We start from the raw sequence: 26,630 nt of genomic DNA on the forward strand, positions 1-26,630 counted from the left end.
TAACACTAATATAATATATATTTTTTTATTTAAAACACCACCAGATAGCAGTGTTGTCTTTAGAATTGCCTAAAGATTTTTTCCCCAGAATTTCAAACCAGGACAGAACACACCAGTCTCCACAGACAATTATGCAAATAAAGTTATTTTTCAGAAGAACAAAAAATGTTTAATTATATACATAGTATTTTGAAAATACGTACCAAAACAACTGTTTACAACCATTGTTTCTCAGCAGCAGTGTGTTACTGACAGACATTAATTGGTAAAATGAACAGGGCGACCAGTTCAGTTTTCTGAGAACATGTTTAAATATGCTATCGTAGCTCTTTATGGTCATTTATGTAGGAAGTTTGTCGGAAGGTTTTTTTTTTAATTATTATTCTAATGGACAAGCATTTTTCTATTGGTCAATTTGATAAGACATTGATTTTCTTATGCCTTACTGTTGCACAGTACTGCAATGATCTATCTTTTTTCTTACTTCTCAGAACAGAAGCATTCCCCTGCTATAAACTCAAATTTATGAGAAAAGATTTGTTAGGTCAGGTGTATTGGAGCAGGTGAAGGAAAAGTAATGTGGAAAGGGTAGAATCAATGCGTTTGTTTTAATTGGACGCTCTGATAGAGGCGCTATGTGCCGGTTCACCAACACAGCGTGGGTTCCTATTGGTCGCGTTGGGCTGCTGGGACTGACACACATCCAATCAGCGTGGAGGGGGCGGGGCTTCGTGCCCAGGAAAGTTGCTCAGCAGCATCAGCAGCAGCGTTAGAGGAGGGATTTGACAGCAGCATCACGTACTGTAACACAGCGTAGAGCATCAATACAACCACTCTCTAATCTGTTTAACGCCCATTCTGTCTTATTAAGTACAGTATCTGCTCTCAGCCCGCTCAAAAGCAGTAAATGTTGAAGATGCTGGCCTGCACGGAGATGATCACTATGTGTCTTCAGTCTGCGAAGAGAGAGCATCTGCGCTCCAAGCAACAACACCAGCTGCAGCAGAACCATGGACTTTCTATTTTCCACGACGTGAGTAGCTCTCATTTGTTTATATTTTTATTATGATTATTATTAATATTATTATTATAATGTCTTTGCTCTTGCATTTGAATAACGATGTTATTGATAACTGGGAGATATCACTAATATCCCTTCCATTGTCCCCTGCAAAGGTAGGCTACAGCCCATTCCAGCCAGGTGTAATTACCCCAATTTGAATGGTATATTTAGGCTTCATATAGATTTAATGCATTAGCAGGTTTGCTTGTAAAAGACAATATCCACCTGCAAGCCAGTGTGGTGATAATGCCTCAAATAGAGAGGATAATCAATAAGTATTGATGTCTAAAACCACTTAAGGGTGCTATTTCGTCTCAGCAAGTATTTCCTATAGATCCTCTGGTTTACTCTCCTTTGTTAGAAATGTTACTATATTACAGAAGGAGAATATATTTTGTGTGCTGTGATGATCCTCCTCATGTTATTTTAGTGGCAGGAAATTGCCAGAAATAAATGTCAAGCTACATTTATCTGCCAAGGAGCATCAGCAAAATAATACAATGGAAGTGACACAGATGCCATGCACTGGAAGCTTGAGAATGCCCACCACAGAGTGGGAGGTCCTGATGGACGTGAAAGGTTTTTTTTTTTGAGGGTTTCATCTCTCACATTTAGTCCAGTACATTAGCTGCCACTGTAGAGCATGATTCTGGTGGACGATAAAGCATGCTGGGATGATATCCTCACAAAAAGTGGTTGTATTATGCATGAAATATGATTCCAGTTAAACCTCTATTACCTTGGGATGTGGAACGGAATGTGGTAGCTATAGAGATTAGTGTAATGTGGTGGGTATGCAGCAGGAAGGGGGTCAAATCTCCTTTTTGGGTAAGCACCCAGTACTGCACCAGTAGGAGTTTTTAGGGAAGACATCTAATGTCTTCTTCACCTCACTTCTAATGTCACAAACACATCGCTCTGTAAAAGGGTTAAAAATTGTATGTCTCTCTGGATAAGAGCATCTGCCATATGCCATGGAAATAAATGGAATGGCGCAGGAGGTCCAGACTGGAGGGAGATGCAGATGTTCTCTCTGCATGGTTAAATAAGCTTCCTTAGAGGGGGTCTGACAATTGCACGGCAGTGTGTGGCAGGCTAACAGTTTTGGGAAAAGGGATCTAAATTATGAGCCTCCCCATTCCAAACAAAAACACATATGCAATGACATATACAGACATTAAAAAAATCCCATTGTCCTTTTTCTTTCTGCACTCTAAATCCCTTTGTCATACTGTGCTATGATCTCTTCCCAATTAGTCTGAAATTTTGGACTGAAAGAAACAAAAATATGTCAATATTCTCTGCTCTGTCTTAGGCTTTAGGCCAAGCTTCAGGGACGAGTTGCATTCAGCTGCTCCTAATAGCAATTAAATGAAAGCTATCAGATGAGTCAGGGTAATTCTACATCTGCAGTATATGCATCATCTGGCTTGGAGCTTGGATGATACCATGACAATAATGTGCTTGTCACTCCTATTCACCAGCTTAATACATGCCACCAACCCACTGTATGTAATACAGAGGCCGTTAATCTTTAATTTGAATAGTACAACAACTACACATTGTAACATAAATACTGTAAAATTAATATAACCTACTGGCACCTTAGCTACCAGTAAAGTCATTTTAATATACTGTATTGTACAGTACAGCGCAGCACAGAAATGAACCATGATCCCATAACATTACAATCACGATATGTGTCAGACCCATTTCAACCCATTTGCACTGACCCAACATTATATATTTCAGATACTGTAGCTTTGGCTCCAACCACAACAACAATCTATTGACACTTTTTCTCCATCCTCTTAAATAAACACCATCAGAGATATGTTAATTTATTTCATGCTTGCTATTACACTATTCTATTAATTAGAAAATACCTACGTTTTAACTTAGATTACATTTTTGTATGCACTTTTGTACAACATCTAGGACTTTGTGGATGTTGCAGGGAGATCTGGGGTAGTATCTTTTAATTTGAAAGTACTGTGACGTTTTTTAGAATATAAGAAACATGATAAAAATGGTAAAAATTATATACCCTAATTTACTATACATTTCATTAAGGCATGAAAAAAATTCCTCTCACTTTTGCATGTATATATTTATACACAGACATCAGTGTAATAGACATACACAGTTTTTACTTTTTGGTGAACTACTAACACAAAACAGTGCTTGAAGTAGCCTGTCAACTGTTTAAAATGTTATTCCACTCTATATTATCTAAAACATAATTTTTGGTTACTTTTCACTAGGACATTAGGAGGAGCTTTGATCATAGAAATTTATTTCTTATATATATTCCACTATCCTCAGGAGATGGAATTATACATGACAATATTTAATAATGCAGAGTCTATCTGCCATCCTACTCAATGGTCCACTGTACCCCATTTTCCATTACAAACCTCAGATTTATGCACCTGCTCTCCAGCAAAGCAAGACTGAATTACGATTATACATGAAATCCCTAATACTGATTATAAATGGAAAATCAATTTCACGTTTCTCCGCCCCCACAGTGGTGGATAACCCATTTGGAGTTAAATAAAAGACATGGCCTGTTATTAAAAAACAAGGAGAATTGAATTAGATGAGCAGTTGATTTTCCCCAATACCTGCAGGCCTAAATCTGGAGAAGATGATGGTTTATTGCTTTCTATGGAGGCTGGAGGTTTATGTTTGTGGGAGTTATTACTTTGAGCACTCCTGTGCTCTTTGAGGCTGATAATCATCAGCTCCATCTGGGTCCATATTTTCAGATCTGTAAAGCCATCTGACAGTAAGAGAGAGCTTGAGAGCTGCTTAAGATCTCATGGCTCTTGTTAAAAGAAGTACTCGTTAAATGGTAATGAAATATTGGTGCAGGGGGATTGGTGCAAGGCTTTTGGATTAACCAATGCTCTTTGTCCCAGTAAGCCTCAGTTTATTTAGACCTCTGCTACATCTCTCTCTCTCTCTCTCTCTCTGTCTCTCTCTCTCTCTCTCTCTCTCTCTCTCTCTCTCTCACCCTCTCTCCCTCTCTCTCTCTCTCTCTCTCTCTCTCTCTCACCCTCTCTCTCTCTCTCTCTCTCTCTCTCTCTCTCTCTCTCTCTCTCTCTCTCTCTCTCTCTCTCTCGCTCTCGCTCTTCCTTTCTGAGGAAAGGAGTCAGTAGGACCTGGGTTTCCCCACTGTCTCAACACCTGCCAGAGGGCCATCAGAGGCAATACCTCTCTCCAGGAAGCTCCCAGTGACCTTTAAATCAAATTGTTAATGATGCGTTCTCTTGAACTTACTAACATTCAGTTACTGCGAAATAATAATAGAATAGTTTCAAAATTGACGGTAATATCAGTCACCAAAATGATCCTTTTGAAGGCTAAGGCTAATCACTATAGATTATATTACTAATTTTATGACTATTTTTATGATTTGATTATAAAACCGCCATGTGTGTTACTGTAAGAGACACAAGTTGTAATGAATCACATTTGAAGCATTTTAAGCATTTATACTTTTTGTTAGTGTTAATATCTAAAAATTGGAATAGAAATAGTTAAATATACAATGCTACTACTGTATACTGTTCAGATTATGTAAACACATGCTTTACAGGGAGCCTGTAGTAATTGGCCATTACCTTTGTTGACCTCCACTGTGACCAGAATTATATGGCAGTAAGAATTATTCAAAACCTTAAATCTTACCATTATCACTGGGTTTTATATTTCCTGCACCATTAACCAGTAAATGTCTGATCTTTAAAGCCAGGTAGTTTGAAACACTGCCAGAAACTTCACCATCAATTTAATGTAACATCAGGATGTCAAAGTATCATTATGTCAGAGTATCAGAGAATATTTCAAGTTAGATTAATAAAGATATACATGTCATGTTTATTGAGAGGTGGTTCTCTTTGCTAAAGGATTGTCTTGAAAACCTGATGTGGTTTGTTCTGTTTATATTAAAATATCACCAAATGAACTGTGAACATGAAGCAAAAAGCAATAGATTTCCAGAGAGCAATTTTACTATTTAACCCTGCGAAGGATTGGCATGCCCTTCACAGTCTGCTCACGCCTTGCGCACAATGATTCCGGGTAGGCTCCAGACCCACCGCGACCCTGAACTGGATAAGCGGTTACAGATAATGAAAGAATGAATATATGTGGCAATGTTACCTACATAATAATATGCATTGGCTTGAAATGTCTGTTATATATCAGTACTACTAAAACTACAGATATATCGATATAGAATACATATCAACACACCCATAGAAAATTACTAGTTGCCACTTTAACTTGTCTATGATTGTGTGTATGGGTTTATTAACAGAAGGCAGTAAGTCAGTTTTATAGGTCTGTTAAAGCAAGTATTAGAAGGCCACAGAAGAAGTAAGGGACAGGTAAAAATCCAGTTTATTTTGATGTGAGGATTTACACCAATAATGTAATTCTGGGTCACTTTTACTATATCAGTAAGCTGTCTCATTCCTGTATTGTCCTTTAGTGTTAACCAAATAAACAAATAAAACAGCACATAATAATTTAATATTATAAATATTTCTGGGCCTGTGTAATCGTGTAGGTGTTTTTATATGTTTTACTGTTTTGCTCGGTTTGGTTTGCCCTTCGCCTCTGCACTTGGCTGATACACACTCACACAGGGTAATGTGTTAGCAGGGTACATATAGGATAATCACCTGGCAGCTGAGGCCTGGGCTAGAAAGAGTATTTGTCCTTGAGAATGCAGCTATCACTTTCCTCAGCCACGGGGAGCATCTAAATGTGTAATTGCGTAAGTGTGTGTGTGTGTGTGTGTTTGTGTGTGAGTTTATATGTCCTTTGCACACACCCCATGGTTTAAGCACATCAGATAAAGGACAACTATATTGTTCTACCTTAAACATCTCATCTCTTAACTTTGAAAAATAGAAACACATATATGAATGCAATAAAGGGCTAATAATGTCGTCAAATATTGCAAACAACAGGCCTTTATGTTATATCATAGAAGAACCACTTTATAAATAGCATTTCTGTAAAAGAAAATTCAGTGTGAAAAATCTAAGAAAATGTAAATAACATATGTGACCTTGGAATCCTTAAATTGGCACAGACCTTACATTATGCAGATGTTATGTCAAACATGATTTTTAGGGAAGGTCCCTGAACCATTTCAGAGCTCAGAAGTGGTTTTTCTAGCATATAGTTTAAAGAACATTTTCTGACAACAGTTTTGTTGTAATGAATAAAAGTGTACTTTGATGTTAAACTATCCATCCATTATCTGTAACCGCTTATCCAATTTTAGGGTCGCGGGTGGTCCAGAGCCTACCTGGAATCATCGGGCGCAAGGCGGGAATACACCCTGGAGGGGACGCCAGTCCTTCACAGGGCAACACAGACACATTCACTCACACCTACGGACACTTTCGAGTCACCAATCCACCTGCAACGTGTGTTTTTGGACTGTGGGAGGAAACCCACGCGGACACGGGGAGAACACACCAACTCCTCACAGACAGTCACCCGGAGCTGGAATTGAACCCACAACCTCCAGGTCCCTGGAGCTGTGTGACTGCGACACTACCTGCTGCGCCACCGTGCCGCCCGATGTTAAACTAATTAAACTAGAAGTGTAGAACTGAAGAATGCTGCTGAATTTTGCATGAGGCTTATATTATTTCATGAGGCTTATATTATGTCCTTCACAGGGCAACACACACTCACACCTACGGACACTTTTGAGTCACCAATCCACCTGCAACGTGTGTTTTTTTTTTTGGACTGTGGGAGGAAACCGGAGCACCCGGAGGAAACCCATGCGGATACAGGGAGAACACACCAACTCCTCACAGACAGTCACCTGGAGCAGGAATCAAACCCACAACCTCCAGGCCCCTGGAGCTGTGTGACTGCGACACTACCAGCTGCACCACCATGCCGCCCCTTTACATAAATTACAAAGTCTTTACTTTGTCTTTATAAAGGCAATCATACCACTGAGGAAACACATGATAAGCAGACCGATTAAACTTTAAAGAGTTAAATGTAATATAACAGACATTTTAAACACTAATACAGTAGAAACAACTAATTTATTTTGTAGTAAAGGCATCCTGAACAGAGATTTAAGGCACACACCATCAAATGTTGTGTTCTCTGCTCTTTGTTTTCATAGCCGTGTTAGCCATTTGTGCATGTTAGTCCTGCCCTGTGAAAACGTCACCCTTAATTGGGTCTCACCGTTTTTGAAACATGCTGGGAAATTATGTCAACTGTGACATCAGATTATGATTTGAATCTGATATTCTTTGATGTTTATAGACTTGTTTGGCTGAAATGAAAAGACATATTTAATATTTGCACCAGTATTCATTTATTTCTTCACATCAAATGAAGCAGATGAAAGCCAGAAGACTGGTTTGAAACTCACAGTGTAGCATTTAAATTGTATGTAATATAAATACATATCTTATGATAAGCTTAAATATGTAATTCATGTAATTGATATTATTACATAACATTTGTCTTTACATGAACGTCTTCTAAATAAAAAAGATAATAATAAATAAAAAATCATTTTAAAGGCTTCTAAGGTCAGTATTGTTCAATATAACTCCAAACCAATATGCTCCAAACTGCTCAGAATTGTGTTCAGAGGAAACTCTCTTTGCAAACCTTTACATTAACTGGTTGCTTTCTCTTTTTATTTCTTTCCCCAGATTTTCCGGCGTGCCGACAAAAATGGTAAGTCTGAGTTCTCCATAAAAGCAAAAAAACCTTTTTACAGCTGTAAATGCAACACTCCAGCAGCCTTTCTTTTAAAGGCTGTTTATTTCAATGTCAGTCACACTGGTTTGTAAAAATTCCCTGTTGGCTTTGCCTCAGATTCAAGGAATGAAAGGGAGAAGAAGCAAAAGTGTGCTTTTTTCAGTCCATAATGAATTTTGGTCCCATTTCATGTTCCCTCTTGTTCTCTTCTGTTTGGCTTAGCCACCATGAGCGGATGATTAGCATATTATTTTGCATAAATGGGCTGATTCACTACTCAGATGTGTCTCATGGGGTGCACATGAATATCAGTGCCGGCATTAAACAGTTTGATTAATCAACTAAGTCATTAACCAATAAACAACAACGTTCAGTGTTGTTTACAGTGATTTAAATATTATTTTTGGGGGGAGGGTAGGAATACACTATAGCCAACAGAGATTTTTGTGATATAGAAATGACCTACTTTATGAGCCGGCTTCATAAAAACAACAAAGAGAAAGACATGAGGTGCATGATGTGTGAATGGCTGTTTGGTTAATTATAGACATGTCTGACAGTGCAGTCTGATCCTCACGTATGATACAGTAAATGTGCAAAAAATGAGCTGTGAGAATGAGCTGTGAGAAAACAATGCTGAAATGGTCTTTTATTGCACTCAGAACCCAAGAACATTACACACCTTAACCTTTTAACCTAAACGCATGGGTCAATAGCAACCTCAATAGCAACTCTTTCAAAACTTTGTAACATTTTTCATATAAGTGATGCTTTTTGTTATCAATATAATGATAACATTTTGAAATACTTTTGTGTTAGATATAATAAAACTACACCTATTAAATTGTTATGTCTGGATTCAGTTTTTATATCAGAAACTATGCATGACTGAAACAGCAGAAAACAGAGCGTAAGACATAATTGTCTTAAAAAAGGTTTGATAATATAAGGTAACACTTATTGATCTCAAAGGAAATTGCCAAAGCAGGAGGCAAAATAACACAGCCAGGCAAAAACTAGTTGTGGGATGTTCAATGTTAACAAATAAGAGGCTTGCCCAACCTTTGAAGCACATTTGAGAGCACTGCTGAAATCTGCAGCTTCAATCTGCAATTGAATCATTGGCCAATTCAATCATCTAATGTCAAGTTCCAGTAGAGCCCATCTACAACTTCAAATGCATGCAGGCAGAGGGGAAATAGCAAAATTTGTAAGCTACGTGATGCATTTTTCTTAAGCTGGGTAGATTCTAAGCAATAAAATAGCAATCATAGCCTCAGAATAGCAGGAAAAATCTTAAATAAAAATGATGAAAAAGAAGAATGAATTCTTTCTGTGTTCCCAACTGAACGTCCAATTACACCAATACTAATCTTGCATTGCCAGACTCTCTAGGTCGAGCCTGATGTCTGCTCTCTGGGGAGAGTCTGGTACCTTTCCTCACTTAACATGGCCAAGAACAGCCTGATTCTCCAGGAAAAGAAATTTGATTGACACTACTGCTATTTTGGTGTGACTTGTTGAAGGAGGCTGTCTTTAACTCACATTGGACCGGTACCACATCCAGTACAAAACAAAACACAGAAGTGCGTATAAGCAGAAGTAGCCAAACAGAATGGCAGACTCACCTTGTCTATTTGTGGGCGGAGTGTCTGTGACTGAGCCTACCAAAATGAAAACACTGACTTACACTGTGTTTTCCAATTGAAACTTTATAATAGCCACATTGACTACAATAATAATAATGATCGTTACCAAAATAATAATGTATACTCCCCAATATTTCATTAATTCATTCACTGTCTTTAACCCCTTATCCAGTTCAGGGTTGCGGTGTGTCTGGAGCCCACCTGGAATAATAGGGCGCAAGGTGAAAACACACTCTAGAGGGGGCACCAGTCCTTTACAGGGTGATACACATTCACATAGTCATTTACACCTAAGGACATTTTTGTGTCACCAGTCTACCTACGAACGTATGTTTTTGGCCCATGGGAGGAAACTGGAGCACCTGGACGAAACCCACGAGGACACAGGGAGAACACGCCAAATTCCTTACAGACAGTCACCTGGAGCAGGGCTTGAACCCACAACCCCAGGACCATGGAGCTGTGTGACAGCGACACTACCTGCTGTGCCACCATGCTGCCTTTTTTATTTTAATCATGATATGAATATAAGAAGAAGATTTGAACTATAGGCAGAATATATCCCAAGATAAAACAGATGGTCTGCAGAAATGCAGCTCAAACCATTTTTCAAACACTTGTGTTGGCATAGACTGGTAACCCTGGGACTGAAGCAGTAAAGATGAAGCAAAAACACCAAAATGGCATGGAGACATAAACACAAGCCTCAGAACTGAGGGGCAAGTCTTGTTCAAGACAAAGTGACAAAGTGAAGGCTTTGGATGAAGGGCTATGGGAAATTAAGTTGGTAGGGCAGGGACCCACCATGACAGTGATGTTACGCTCAGTAATGAAAAAAAAATTAAATAATTAAATATATTATCCAATTTTCTCTGTCAAAAAGTCACTCTAGCAGTTTATAAAGGTATGAAACAAATTCAACACATGAAGAACTCTCAACAAATCAAATAGTGTGAACAATTGCATAATCATATTTATACATCATCATCATCATATTCTTCTTCTTTGCAGCTTAATCCATTTCAGTGCCGTGGTATATTTATAAAGTTAGATCAGTTATTATTTAACCCTCCTCAGCTCTGTCCATGAATTTGGACCCAATTGAATAAAATACAACTTTAGAGCCATTAAATTGGAAATATAACTTGTTAATTTGAGAGTTAAAACTAAGGATAAGAAAGAGAAAGGGAGAGTGAGTAGTACAGAGCAAATCATAAATGAGCGACAGCCTCCAGGGTGATGGCGGCTTGGCTGAGGTCATAATCACAAAACCAAAAACAACAATTACCCCTCCACTCCAATCATCTCTCCACTGCAGCAGAGGACGAAGGAGTACTGAGCGAGGGAGAAAGAGCGAGACAGAGGAGTCTGAATGCTATTTACTTGCTGATTTGAACAAAGTCTACCTTAACACCTTTCACTGGCTGTGAAAAAGTAGCAAATAGCAGATCAGTTAGTGTCTAGGCAACGTGGCTGACACATTTGCACTCTCAAATCTAACTAGAGCATGGTTGCTAAGTAGAACATTGAGTGCAAAAAGAGAGCGTGAAATATGAGAGGGTTTGGCTTGCATCCTCCTCCTGAGACTAGTTCTAGGCTTTAGTTGAGTTTTAGCTCCCCTTTGAGAGCTGTATGTAAGGCTGACTTGGGACTTGTTTATTTTCAGAGATGATAAAACTAGTTACTGGAAAAAGTGACCAAAAAGAATTGGAGTTCAAAGTCTGTCCTAATTCACTTTGAGCTGCTGTCAGATCTGTTGGGTTTCTGTGCCATTTTAAGGCTGTTTAAAGTGATGAACCCCTAAAGGACAGTTCCAGTGATTGCGAGAGAGATATTGGTTAGCTTGAAAATTGTGCATGTCCATGGTTGGCAGCATAATTTCTTGGAATACTGAATAATGATTTAATATGAAAGATCTTTTTTACAGAGCGAAATTTGTGATTATATTTATGTTTTTACTAAGCATAGGACCACAAGCCTTTTGTCTTTGGAATCAAAATACAATAATGTTTCTGGATTAGTCTTACCTATGCAAATATTTTGTATATTTTTATGAAAAAACATATAATCAAGTTTATTTGACACGAGAGTAATTGCCATTGTTTGGTCATGTGCTCAATGTTAAAAGCTTTTATTATTTAATCTGATACCATGTAAAAAGCAGAAACAGCTGATATTAAATCAAACAAAAATCATGAGTTTATTCTAATCCAGTATTACTCAGAACAAAACCAACAACAACAACAACAACATTCATTCATTGTCTGTTACCTCCTATCCAGTTCAGGGTTGTGGTAATTTAATTTTAGTTAATATCTTTTAACTAAAATTAATTTAAATTTGAAATTATTTTATGCTCAGTTATCAAGTACACTATTATTTTATGTGATAACCTATGACTAGAAACTAACTAATTAGCATTTCTGTTATACAATATGTTACAAAATATTATACAATATTTAAATTGGAGTAGCATGGTTTCCCTGCCTGAGCTGGAAAACAAACCCTAGTCTGCCATGTAGAGCACAGTTGTGTTACATACAGAACGATACCAGTTGCTGCAGGATTTCCAGCTTACAAAAAGCCTTTGTCATTTCACTAGAATTCCTGAGTGGGGAAATGTTATAACTATATTATTATCAAAAAAAAGTGGTATAGCGCCTGTGCTTAAACTAAAGGGGCAATTTTGGCTGCATGGTCAGACTGCACACTGAAAAGCCACATCACTGTAGAATATAGCATTCTGCTTCATTTAACACAGCTGCTAGCTCCTTAGCTTTTTAATAAGTCTACAATCATTTGAATGAAGTGGGTTAAAAATGGAAAAGTGGCACTCCTAGACCAACTTTGAAGCTCATATATGGAGTTAAGAGGAAAATTACATCTATTTTATTTTCAACTGTACTATCACTTTAACATTCTAGCTTCTGAAGCGCTGCCGTAGCTTGTCCCTTGCTGTTGTTGGAGAGGTTCTGTGTCACTCTATGGTTTCTTCAGTTATATAACTGAGACTTTCTGCCTGAAAGAAGGTCAGCTTCAGCCTCAGCCCAGCACCACTGGCCAATCAAATGACAAACAACGCGTCAAGCACGTCCGACAACACTCTGTGCATGTCATCCTCAGCTTCTGCTCAAGGGGCCAGAGCCAAAAATACTGAAGCTTCCGAAACAGTGGGGGGAGGAGGAGGAGGAGGAGAAGAGAGAGAGAGAGAGAGAGAGAGAGAGAGAGAGAGAGAGAGAGAGAGAGAGAGAGAGAGAGAGAGAGAGAGAGAGAGATGCTGTGATTTGAAGAGGTTTACTAAATGTGAATTAAAACATTACTCCAGTTTTTTTAAACCCAATGTCTATCTTCTGCATCTGTTGCAAAAAATTGTTTACTAGAAACAGTAATTTACTTGACCTTACAAAGCAAAAACCCCATTGCCCATGACAGCACCTTTCAGCATCTCTCCACTGGCTTCTCTTTTAAATATATGTTAAATGTGTACAGGTTACTATTTACATGATAAACAGCATGTCTTCAAAGATAATGAGTCACACGGTGTTTTTGCTTAGAGTTTGACACCTGCTCAACCAAAATTTCTTCTGCAATTATGGGTACTTACAGGCCTTTTGTCATCTTCTTCTGCAATAGCAGCTTCTGTTGTAACGGCTCTTCATGGCTTCAGATTTTATTTTGAAACATTAATGATGTCAGGTACTGAGGCTGGGTGAATATTTTGGATCACAAATACCATTCCAATTCAAACCAGAGGTACTGGATGAAGCTCTATTACTGCAGAAAGCATAATCCCACAATTCCAAGCCCACTATTATCCTGTTTCATCTTATGTTTGTCTATGGAGATTATAACACATGAATGTGTATAGTGTACAGTCACACATTAAAATAGTAGAATTCACTAATTATAGGAGGTGTCTACAAACATTTGGATTTATTTTATCCTGAGAATCACAAAGCAATCTTCAAACGAATGCTTCTTCTTTGGTTGTATGTAACAGATGCATGAGAACGAGATAAGGCTGAAAAATCTAGAGATATTCTTTTAAGAATATAACTATCTCCCCAGGGTTCATTCATTTCTCCCTCTGTTCTGCTCGTGTTACTTCAGCTTGCTTGTATTTTTCTTCTTTTCCCTTCTTTTCTCTCTCTCTCTCTCTCTCTCTCTCTCTCTCTCTCTCTCTCTCTCTCTCTCTCTCTCTTTTCAATCTATCTGAGGCTGGCAGATTTTGTAGAGGCTTGTGAGTGTCTGCTCAGATGGCGTCTGTTGACTTAATCTGACAGCGCTAATGGCCAAGTTTAGACAGATTCCTCAGTAAACCAAAGATTAGGAAGGAAAAATAAGCCAGAAATGAGGAATCTCCAGAGATACAGGATAAAGATTGTGAAAGGAGAGGAAAGTAAAGGAGTTTAGAGGTTATAGGGAAAAAGGATTTCACTAAGGCACAGCAGTGAGGAGCTGGAAACAAGAAAAGTGAACCGAACTGGTCCATGGGCAGATGGGAGGGCAGGAGGTACCTAATTTGATCAGATCTGAGATTCAAGTCCCCATGTATTGAGTAGCAGCAGATAAATATCGAATGCTTCTGGTTTGCATCTGAGCTGCATTTTGTACTCTCCCTCCCTGTTTTTTGCTGATTTGCTTTTTGATAAGCCTTTGCTGGTTCTTAATGTCATAAGTAATTAAGCCAATTATTTTTAAATGTCACATCTACCAGAACTGTTCAGGTAATTTGAATTTCCACAAAGAACTAAGAAAGAGGTGTATTATCTGCGGTTTTTTAGTCTTAAAAAGCAATGGGTAGTCAAGATACAATGGGAATGACACTAGTAAATTTATCCAAGCTCAGACCACTTAACTGTGTTAACCTTTGTACCGTCATCAATGTGTAGACATCACCAATTAAAAATGAAATTTTATTTATTATTATTTTTATGTGATATGTAAACTACCAATGCTTTAGGTTTTAAAAATCAGATTTTTTTGGGCTAGAAGACTTAATTTAACAAAATGCAGCATGAGTAAATATAGCTTCTCCTCCTCTCCTCATTTCTGCACATCTGAATAGAACACATGCTCCTTCTCTCCATAATCAGCCTAAAATCCAATACTAAATTTCTCATGTGATTGTGCAACTATTTAACCATAAACCAGCAATAAAATAAAATAAACCACTGTCAACCAAATAGACGGTGGAAAAAAGGTAGTCAGGGTATTAAAAAATTTTGTTTAAGCCAGTTTCATACGTGGGGTCATACATTTACACTAACCTTGCATTTAGACAGGAGGTTAAAGAATTAAAATGAATTAAATAAATAAAAAGCAGTCTCTGAGTTTTGCAATGTGCCATACCCTGGGGACTCTCCTCTTTTGAATAGATTAGTTTTGCTTGATTCATTTATCATTGCTGATATTAACACCAAGTGTTTTATTTCCCTAGATTCAGCAGACCATAGCTAATGAAATTATAAACAGTGTATACGCTCTTGTACATTATAGTAGGAGCTATGAACAATCTACTGAGGCCAGAAGATCTGTAAAAGCATTTCACCCTGTACATCTCCATCACAGAAAGTAGAAGAATAATACAAATCATTAATCATTTCTTCTATATAGTTTACACATTAGTTTGATTATATAAGGAAATGCTCCACAACCTGTTCAACTAGATTTTGCTACTCATGCTTCACTCAAAGGACTGAGAAGTTTAGATGCTCTAAAATAGAGCTGTACATTATGGAAAACATGATATGTTGTAGTTATAATGCTATGCAATCACATCTTTAAATCGTAATATTGATTGATTAGAAAGTATATTGGTCAACACTTTAGATGGTGTATTATATACATTTATATTTTATACAATACATTTTATATTGTATGGAAAATCTATAAATTGGATCAGTGATTGGTCGGAGTGGAGCAAATGCATGTTCAGTCTTTTGCTTTATTATTATTGCAAAAGGTTATGATTATGATTAGCAAACACTGTAATGGGTAACCCTAATAACAAGACAATGTGGAATTTGACTAATGGGAAGGCCACAAAAGGCTACATAGTCTGTTCAGAGACCTCCCTGTTTCTCCCCATCGTGCTAAACTGGGTGGAAATAACAAAAACAAGGGCATTGTGCAGTAAATTGTGGAAGCAGCTAATACACTTTGGCCTTCCAGGTCCATTTATTATTCATCCTTTTCTCTGCAAAAGGTGAGAGCAATCAAAAGACCATAAATTGTCCAGGAGCACACTGAGCAGATATAGGGTCTTCTCAGTGCTCTGACAATAAAGCAGAACAGCACATCAGACTCAAATTCAATAAGTCGGAGCGGCAGAGTAAAGCCTATCCATGGGGAATTAAATGTGCTCTGAGGGTCTCTATCAAACATCATCAGCTGAACAGTCAAGTGAGAGGGGAAGCTCTTACACAAGGGCTGGAATTTTCACTTGGCAACATGCCTCCATTGTGGAGACCTCTTTTGGCTGACCTCGTAGTAATAATGCATGAGGCTGCATCCTCATGGATGAGCATTTCTGTGTTTGTACATTTACCACTGTATAGATGTCTGCAGCTCGGTGCTAGAGTTGGACCCACAACTGTCAAAGGGATGAGAAAATGGGAAGTGATATGTGGCCATGTTGTGTGTTTTTATTTAAGTTTTGAAGTTTTAGGATAGAACAGGCTAAAGGTTTATAGAAATATGTGTCCCACCGAATAACACTGTGCAGTGCTTAAGTTATAAGTTGCTATGTATTAATCCCGATAGTTAAATAGACTCCTCTAATCAATTAGGTAGTCTATTTAACATAATATAAAGGGACACTCTTCCAGACCAGGGACAAAATCTTCCAGACCATGGAAGCCTGTCTCATAAAATGGAATAAAATGTATTATGTTTTATGTAACATTTCATGTGACCTTGTCTAATACCAGTGATTCCTGGTAGGCTCAGGACCCATAGCGACCCTGAACTTTTACATAAGTTGTAAAAAGCGCTACACAAATACATTTGATTTGATTTGATTTGATTTACAGACAATGAATAAATGAATAGTGTGTGTTGTTTTCGTTACGTATAAAATGTGAAATACAATCATTCATATATTATTAGTATTATTTAGCACTGAATTGTCATACACACTGCAAAAATTCCACAGAAAAATTCAATCCAACCATTTATTTGAATAATTTTGACTGACTCTATGCAAAAAAAAAATTTTTTAAAGTACGATTGGTTCATGAATATTGATGTGAGCTATGCCCATTACACAAGTGATTAAACCTCAAAATGTTTGTCTAAAAAAACCTTTGTAGTGGATTTTTAGGGGGCAGTGCTTTTTTAACCCTCTTAGCTTGTGAATGTGGAAGGAAGCCAAATAACAAATCTTAGGAAATTATATCTTATTGCAGTTATAATCCTGTGGCCATCAAATCAGCATTGCATTGGAGAGCATTTATTACTTGAGCAACAGAAATGACTCCAGAAGAAGAGGATAAAAAGATATAAGCTCAAATAAACAAGGCAGAAATCTGGCTATGTAGATAATTTACCTGTCTGCTGTGTGAGAATAGAGTGTTATCCAGTGTGATGACTAATCACTCTAACGTTTGTATTTGTCTTTTCATTTTTTCCAAATTTAAATATAATTAATTCTGCATGCAACTGAACTGTATCTTTTGAAATGAACACTCATTGTATTGTATTTATTCAGTATTCTAGTGTCAGGATTTGTTGACACCACAGTGATTCTTAAAGATTTTATGAATTATTTGCACAAGGAATGTAGAGTGGTGTAATAAGAGCACTGCCGAATGAAAACATGATGACTATAGTAAATCATAATATCCATGCTAATAACAGAGGAACATAGCAACAACAGAGGGTTTGTTCTCTCTATTAGAAGTCACCAAAACATGACAATGATTTTGAAGTTGTAATTTAAAGTAAAAATATTACGTAGTGTTCCATTAAGCCTACCCAACTACAGTTGGGATAAGTGGGAAATGGTGTGAATTTGACCTTTTGTTGGACTATGATTTTAAACGCAAACATTCAAGCAATCCCTTAGGCAAAACCACGCACACACACAAACACACACACACACACACACACACACACACTGAGGAAATATCTTTGGACTAAAATACTTTTTACTAGTGGCCTCTTCAGTTTGTAGTTTTCTAAATGCCTCAGCGATAATACAAGCACTGCAGGCAAGAAAAATGATCTCAGAAAGTTCAGTTATTTTGTATTCCAGATAAGCGGATTTATGTCCAAGGCATATCAGAGATAGTTCGTCTTGCTTTTTCCCCCTTAAGTGTAAATTGGCTATTTTACCACTGGCTAATCTCCTTAAAGATAGAGGCAGATTGAGTCTGGAACTTTTAATAGAACTATGTGAGTCTGTGCTTGGCCGATTACAGATTCTGATCAGTGATGTGCATTGCTGTGAAGCTGCTTGGGACCAGATGGCTGCCAAGTCTCTGAACATCCAAAAAGAGGCAGATTTTAGGATGTTGTCCTGACATGCTACAATATGTCCTTCATCAGCCTCCTGGGTAATTATGTCTCTGATCATTTGGACAGTGTTCTCGTCTCCTGGGTGGCCTCCGGAAGCACACCTTTGCACCCTGGCATTTTTGCCCAGCTTTCTTTATTGAAAATGCTGAATCATTTGCAAGGCCATTGTGAAGGAACCACTTAATATATTTATGGGGGCTGTTATGTCTTAGGAGGTAGAGTTTTTTTCCAATAAAACCTATTAAATGAAGCAGCTGTCTCTCCTGGTCCTGCTGGACATCTTCTCTACATAATTTCTTATTTCCCCTGCCGTACACTTATATATACTTAGATATAAATGCTCATATAGAGTTCTTGGATTGAATTTACTCTTCTAGTAAAAGCAGCTAATTGCCACAGACATTTATGCCATACAGAGTTTCTTTACAAAAGATGCTATAAATGATTAATTGAGCAATACCAAAGAAGAAATTATTTTGCTTCCCTTAAAAAGTGGTTTGACAATAACAACTGCATTGAAGAACATTTGAAGAGTTCTTCTGAAAAATCACAACCTCTGACATGTGAAGTGAATGCCATTATTTTGTTACAATGGCACATTTTAAGGGGTTGGGATATATCAGGCACAGTCTGGAGTGACAGCTATAGTCAGTTCTTTACATTTATGTGTTGGAAGCAGGAAAATGGGTAAGCTTAAGGATCTGAGCGACTTTGAAAAGGGCCTAAGTGTGATGGCTAGAAGACTGTGTCTCGTGTGTTGCTGGTATGCTGTGGTTAGTACCCATCTATAGGAGTTTGGGGAAGAAAAAACTGGTGTGAATCTGGAGCAAAGGCTAGCCCATCTGGTCAGATCCTACCGAAGGAATAATGTATCAAATTGCTGAAAATGTGCAGCACAGTTTGCGATATAGGGGGTTGGCCTACAAAAACTACAATGAAATGGGGTGTTATGTATGTTAAGTGGAGGTCTGTGTAAAGCAGCCCAAGTATTACCATATTACTCCTCCCCATTAACATTGTCTGTATTCATATAGCACTGTTCTCTATGGAATTCTCCCTTCACTCATTGAGGTACACTGTATTTATTTTTTTACATCATCCCACTCGCTTACAGAGCAGGGTCACACAGGCTGAGATTTGCTGAGATAAATCGGATTGCCTCTAGTCTGGTTCTGCTTGCAGTATCTCTGACTCAATCTCCATCTCCCTCCGCTGTCTCTCTCTTAGCAGTCTCAGCCTGATTTATAGCCCAAACTTTTCTCAGCTCAAATAAGGGGGCAGGCTGGCAAGCCACTTCATATTTCACTACCACTGAGGAATCTCTGGTTCTGGCCCAGAAGCACTTCTTCCCTTGACGTCTGAATTCAAGTGATTGTTGCCTCTGAGCCAGCTCTCCCCTGGTTATCCTGATGTGACTCTGCATTGAAAATCCATTTCAGGTAAGGCAACAAACAGAGTCAAACTCAGGTCCTTCACACTGGGTCTCCTTTTGCTCTCTGCTTGGTCTCGATGGCTGAAAATCATGATTGGAGAACCAAATGAAGCTCTTGGGTCAACCAAGGGGCATCTTCAGGAGAGCTGGAATGTGCCCATGGAGTGAAACACTCAATGATCCTTGGGGCTGCCATGATTTAGGTCATGTGTCACCACTGAACTGGGCCTGGTAGAGGCAGGCTGGTGATTTGAGGCTCAAGATCCTCCCCTGTCCGCGCTCTATTACGCTTCCCGGCTGCCTGATTGATGACGGAGGTTCTAACACCGGCACAAGCTGAGATCTGAGGGCACCGGAGCCAGATGGCACTTCATGTATCAGAGATGATCTATGATAGCCATCCTGTGAGTGATGAGCACTCAATGGTCTGGCTAGCTTTTTGTCTCATGGTGGGTTGTGCTAATTTAGGCAGTGATTTGGACATCACGCTTCAGATTGAAAACCGCAGTAAAACCTGTGGCATTCAAATTTGGCATTTGAAACTTGTAATTTTCAAACTGCATGTACTGAGCTTTGTTAACAAGAACCAAATTTATGTATTTTATATATATATATATATATATATATATATATATATATATATATATATATATGTATTTTATATATATATATATATATATATATATAAATCCTTATCGGCTGAACATTTGGGCCATCAATGTCAAATTTATGCTAACTTCAAGTAAATGTTAGTACTCTGCTATCACTGGTGATTATTAGTATTATTTAATTAATTAAATGTTTAATATTTGCAAATCTGCATAGTTTGACAAATAACAAATTAATGTAATTAATGTAATATTGTAGCAAGTTTTACAATAAAAGGCTTGACATAGAATAGCCACTACAGCGTTCTGTTTCTTTGCTCAGACTGCCACCGAGTTGCTCATGTGTCAAGTGTGCGGTGAACATGCTGGCACGCATTTGTTTCAGATCATCCAGGTTGGAGCTGTACATTTGTATGTATATATATATATATATATATATATATATATATATATATATATATATATATATATGTATATGATGCTTTGTTATCTAGAAACATGCAAAGTGTAACTGTCAATTACACTGTAAAGTGATGTGAATAGATACAGAGTGATATTTTTCCTACAAGTTATTCCCACTCATTTGAAATAAAATATAATTGCTTGATATGCTTCAATAATCTTTTCCTAATTAGATTAGTGGTTAATCTGACATCTAAAGCCTTCAGTTCAGCGCCTGATGTCATGAACAATGAAAGAGCCAAGTTGTCTTTACCTACCTAGATAGCAATGATAAAACAATTCTGTATGGGGTTTTTTTCTGTAAGGCAGTTCAACAACTAAACTCTCTGATTTCTAATCAAAACGTAACAATAAATCAAGTGCTTACCAACAGTACTTAAAGACGACATTTTTATAAAATTCGGAGGATGTTTTCTCATTATTTGCTAGCTGTCTAATCTGTTTTAGTCTTGTCTCAAGTGATATTGCCTTCTTAATCTTACCCTGTCAGAGCTTATAAAATAAAACTGAAAAGAAACAGAGTGTAGGATATATACAGATTAAGGTTGACTGCAAATACAGTCAGTTGCTTAGTGAATGTGTATCTTATAGATACACATTATCACATAGATGAACAATTCCTGATAAACATGATTAAACATTGTAAGAGTAGCTTTGTACTGCTTTTTTTGGGAAGGACCAATGAATTCTGTGATTAGGAAGTGTGTCCCACTACGTTTGTGCATATAGTGTATATCCAACCTCTTTCCTTCACTTTTTTGTTATAGATGACGGCAAGCTCTCCTTTGAAGAGTTCAAAGCGTACTTTGCTGATGGGATCCTCACGACCGAGGAGCTTCAGGAGCTTTTCTACTCCATTGACGGCCGACAGGCAAAGTATGTCCCCTCCCTCACAGATTATACATCTCAATGCTTCCTGCTTTTGGAGGCACTTGCTCGGTTTTCTTTAATTGCTGTTCACAGTGACAAGAAGCACAGCTTGCCTTTAGAGGCATTTGCAAAAGAAGAGAAAGAAAGAAATAAACAGTTGAAAGTGAACATGGAAAAGATCAAGGCGATGGCAGATACGAGTTGTATGATTCAAAGAAGAGAAATTTCTTTAGCTGGAGGCCTTGGTGTCGACAGAATAGAGGAGCGACTCAAGCTTCACAAAAGCTCTGCACTGCAGGACTGTATCGGTGCACGAGATCGCTTAAAATAAAAAAAATAAATAAAAATTACCCTCCGTGTCTCTAAACACTTCACAAGCTCTTTCTAAGGGGGAGCACAATCTGCAATCAGAGAGGCAGATCTCTTAGTAATTACTGTATTCAAAATCCTACAGTAAATTAGAGTTCCACAGTCCTGGAATAGAGACCTGTTCCACACGCAGCATGCCTCTGAGTTTCTCCACCACAGCAGCCCAACTCCCCCATCCTCATTAAAACATTAATCCAGCAGTGGACGTGCAGAGCCTGGTGCATTATTCAGACTGGTTAATGTTCCTGCTACAGACTTTAGGCCTTGAAGTGTTTAATTCATTCATTTCAAATCACTGTCTTTACATTAAGGCTCTGTATATATAGCAATACCAATACTGATTTAAAGAGAAACAAATTCTAACTCAAACTGGCACAGTCTTAAAGGGGACAAATTATACCCCGTTTGGACAAGATAACACAGTTCTCTGAGGTCTTAAAGAAATGTCTGTCAGATGCTTTGTTCAAAACACCATAAGGGTCAAACAAAACAGCTCCATTCTCTGCTTGTCTTTTTTTTTTTTTTTTTGTTAATAAGCACTTGGATTTTCAAGGTTATACTTAACCTTGAAACAATAAGTTATAAAACTAAGTTATACTTATTTTTAACCATGCTTTTAGCCCTTATAAAAGGACTTTGCCTTATGAAACACTTTCTAGCTGATGCATTCATTGTGTACCTGTTCAAAGACCTGTTTTATGACAGTTAGCGTCTTCCTCTGTTTATCCCCTTATTATCTGAAACAAATAAATAAACTCACACTGCAAAAAGTTCTTTCTCCATTGACAGTGTCAAAGTGCTTCATAGAGTAAATATGTTTGTGATATCTGTTTAGCATGATGTGTTTAATCAGCCAACTATCAGTCTTTTTCACTTAGGTGTTGCCAGAAATAATAATAAAAAGGCCCAAATAGGACATCAATTCAACATCCAACGGAAAGTGATCTTTGTCAGGTCAGAAACACATCCCTGACTGGTTCAAGGGCTTCTTATGATTTGAAATCTACTCTAAAATTACTCAGCAAAACTGGTCCCCCATTTTGAAACAGAAATAACAGAGTTCTTATTTAGCAAAGTTTGTTTAGACAGGGTCCAGTATTGCTTTTGTAGAAGTGCATAGAGCTGTCAGCTGAGGTATGGAACAGCAGGACAGTGATCCAAAGCACATCGCAAAATCAACACAAAAATGATTCCCTGAAAACTGGTTCAGAGTTTTGCTGTGGCCATTTCAGTCCCCTGTTTTTAAAGCACTTAGAAAAGTGTGGGACAAACTGAAGAAGAGAATCCACAAGCATAGACCTTGCAATCCGATATATCCCGAGAGATTATGTATGGAGGAATGATCCCAGATTCCTAACATATATTCTCCAGTGTCATTAAGTGTGATAGGAGAGAACTCGGAGCTGCTATCTTTCCAAAGGTAGACTACAGTATTAAATAAATGGCTAGCAACAAGTTGTTCACAAAAAATATGAGAAAATATTTATGTCACAATAGTCATTGTGCTTCATATGCATGTTAGCTCTTGTTCATATCTGGAATTAAATAAAAATTAAAATGTTAAGCAGTAACGAATGTTATTTTATTTAATTTTTTACAGTGTGCCAATATTTTTGCAGGACAATACTTTATGTATCATGTCAGACCTAAATATAAGTGGAAAGAATTACTAGAAATGTCTCATTCCTGAATGTATGGTGGTCTACTCTCATATTTGTGCTGCTCAAACAGCCACAAGCTCTACTCCATCTCTGTCACTGAGTAAAGATGTTACCCTATCAGTTCACACACCCAGGTGTTATACATAATGAATGGAAAATATGTACAGTTGTCCCCGAGGAGCTAGCGGCCAATGAGAAATCCCTGTAACCTTGGCCAAGTAAGGTCAGACCAAGGCACCATTTTGCAGCATGGAAGTTGCATGGTTGGACACTGTGTGTGTATGTGTGTGTGTGTGTGTGTGTGTGTGGGGGGGGGGGGGTCTTCAATTACTTAAAGCATTAACCAGATCCATTTCTGCTTTTAATTTGGCCCTCTGAGTCTCATATCTATTAAAAGTCCATTAATGCCTCTAGGCATGTCCATGCAATTATTTAGCCCAAACTAATGCTCCAGATGCTTTTTTGCTTTCAGCTGGGGTCTGATGTGGCAGTTCACACATTAGTAGGCGGGTGTGCTCATTTTACATTGCATCAGAGCATGATTAAAAATCTAAGTGCATTTTCATTATAAGCTTTCTGATCTGGGCTTCTTTTGGACATCCAGTTCAATTGATGGAATTTGCTAAGAAGCCAAACCTAGATGGTACAGTATATGGCCAAATGTTTGTGGATAACTGCTCATCAAACATTTCTTTTATAACTAGGGAAAGTTTGCATTGATGTTTTTACATTGCTGTAAGGATCTGATTGCATTTAGTCTTAAGAACATAGATGTTGGGTGATTATTTCTGGAACACCACACTCCATTCCAACTCATTCCAAAGGTATTTGAAGGAGCATCATCAATCTAAAGAATGTGATTCCACTGCTGCCAGGCCACTGCTGGGTGGCCTTTTAACCAGTCTAGTCAATGTATTGAATTGAGCATGGTGACCTTAGGCTCATATGCAGCTGCTACAAAACATTTTTGGATAGTCTCATGAGGTTATACCAAGTATGTGTGTGTATGCCTGTGTCCACAGTGGGTGCGCATTAAAGTATCTGGATTCATTCATTCAAGGAGTGGCTAAAAACTGTTAAAAAATGTAGTATAATACATCATATATTTTTCAGTACTTATAGCTATCTTAATTATTGATGAAATGTAATCCAGTAGACTGCATATCATATTCATATTATTGACATGAGTATTCCCCTCTCAGTATATAATGTGAATTTAGGAAAACATTTTGAAGATTCGGTCTAATAACTTTTTCAGGAGCCAACATAGTCTTTTCAGAAACATCTTGGAATGGCTCTTAAATGCAATTATATTTCCCTTCTTTCATTCTCTCCTCCATTTTCTTTTTCCAGTAACCTCGACACAGACAAGCTCTCAGGTGGGTGTGGATAATTCCCTTCTGTTTGTGTTGCAAACCCTTTAACTCTCATAATAGAATAATGTTTCTCATAATGTTTTGCAATGAAAATATTAAAGTGCCAATTTGTCCTACATTATGTAAAGGTTAATTATGAATGCTTAATCAAATTGTCATATCTGATTCAAATGTTAATGAGAAGAATAAAAACAGAGTGCTTTGGCTTGGAGAAAGGACCCCCCACACCCCATCCCCTTTTGTCTGAAAGTAAATTGCCTTTATAATTTATTGTCACCATGCATTAATACTGACAAGCCATGGGAGGGGGCAGTAGTCTCATTTGTTTAAATGTAGTCTCCAGTTTGTCTTTTAATCTTGATCACATTTACATCCAGAAGTATGTATGTGTATTAGATTAAGACATTGAGAGAAAGAAAGATTGATTGACAGGTCAAAAAGCTCTTTTAGCATTTTAATTTCAGATGTGGAATGAATAATTTCCTTTTTTTCTCTGCCTTGTCTTTGTGTCTGACATGTCTCCTGTTCTCTCTCTCACTCCCTTTTCTTCTTTCCTTACAGATTACTTTTCTCAGCATCTCGGCGAGTACTTGAACGTCCTCTCAGCTCTAGAGAAGCTCAATGTGGCCATCCTAAAAGCAATGGACAAAACAAAGGAGGTAAGACAACAGAAAGACCATCCGCCAAGCCCCTGTGAAAAGCAAGATGAACATATTGACAATAGTCCTTGTGGCCATTGGAATTTTCATTAGATTTCAGTGCAAAAATATGCAGCCACTATCACCAACGAGTCAGTTGTGATTCTGCTGTGAAGCCTGAACCCCCTTCACAGATGGAAACTTTCACTGTGCTAAAGATAACGGCTGTTTCAGACAATAAACATTACTCTGTGTAGATTCAAGGCTGACTGTTTGAATGAATTAGCATGATTAAGTGCTGCTGGGTTGGGTTTTGTTGTTGTAGAGAAGTAGAACATGGCTCTGGGTGGAACGGTGCTGCTGAGACACGAGCCTGTTCTTCTGTAATGCTTTGTCAGCACATTAGGACAGGCCTCAGGAGGAAAGACTAAATTGTGTTGTGTATTTGTGTGTGTGTGAAGGGGGGGGGCTGCTTTCACTCATTGGGCTTGTTGTTGGCATAATCTAAATCCTTGTTAGCTTCTCTGATGGGGCTAATTGTGTTCTGAAATCACTGTTTTTTTGTATTGGTCTTAAGAGATGCTCATCTAATCCTGCACACTTTAAAACGATGATTCTATATACAACCCTGAACATTCATTCATTGTCCGTAACCGCTTGTCCAATTCAGGGTTACTGTTGGTCCAGAGTCTGGCCGGAATCACTGGGACACACCCTGGAGGGGGCGCCAGTCCTTCACAGGGCAACACACACACTCACACATTCACTCACACCTATGGACACTTTTTTTCACCAATCCACCTACCAACGTGTGTTTTTGGACTGTGGGAGGAAACCCACCCTGACACGGGGAGAATACACCAAACTCCTCACAGACAGTCACCCAGAACAGGACTGGAACCCACAACCTCCAGGTCCCTGGAGCTGTGTGACTGTGACACTGCCTGCCACCATGCCGCCCCTAACACTGAACTAAGAAAATTTTGCATGCCTAAAGCATCATAAATGGGTTCTTCAGGTTGATGGAGAATGTGCTATAGATGGTTCTATATAGCGCTTTTTAGGGAGGGGTTACAGAAAATGGCTATTGTATTGTTACAGAACACTTTTCTAAAAACTTCTATATAGAACCATCTATATCACATATTCCATCAGTCAGAAGACCCCCTTCGTAATGCAAAGAACGCTTTAATCATGCAAAAGGTTTTTAAGTG

The 26,630-nt window shown here is 38.0% G+C and overlaps 1 protein-coding gene across 1 annotated transcript in view; it reads left to right on the forward strand.

Moving 5' to 3' along the window:
• Positions 1–782: 782 nt before the first annotated feature.
• necab3 (N-terminal EF-hand calcium binding protein 3) overlaps positions 783–26,630 on the forward strand; it is a 41,784-nt gene continuing 15,936 nt past the window's right edge. Inside the window, exons 1-5 of the mRNA XM_066666026.1 lie at positions 783–1,033; positions 7,783–7,807; positions 21,270–21,378; positions 24,756–24,781; positions 25,340–25,437. Of these exons, the coding sequence (XP_066522123.1) occupies positions 908–1,033; positions 7,783–7,807; positions 21,270–21,378; positions 24,756–24,781; positions 25,340–25,437 (384 nt within the window). The 5' untranslated portion in view covers positions 783–907. The remainder of the gene's footprint in view (positions 1,034–7,782; positions 7,808–21,269; positions 21,379–24,755; positions 24,782–25,339; positions 25,438–26,630) is intronic.

The sequence above is a fragment of the Hoplias malabaricus genome, chromosome 3 (genome assembly GCF_029633855.1).
Source record: "Hoplias malabaricus isolate fHopMal1 chromosome 3, fHopMal1.hap1, whole genome shotgun sequence".
Classification (NCBI taxonomy): domain Eukaryota; kingdom Metazoa; phylum Chordata; class Actinopteri; order Characiformes; family Erythrinidae; genus Hoplias; species Hoplias malabaricus.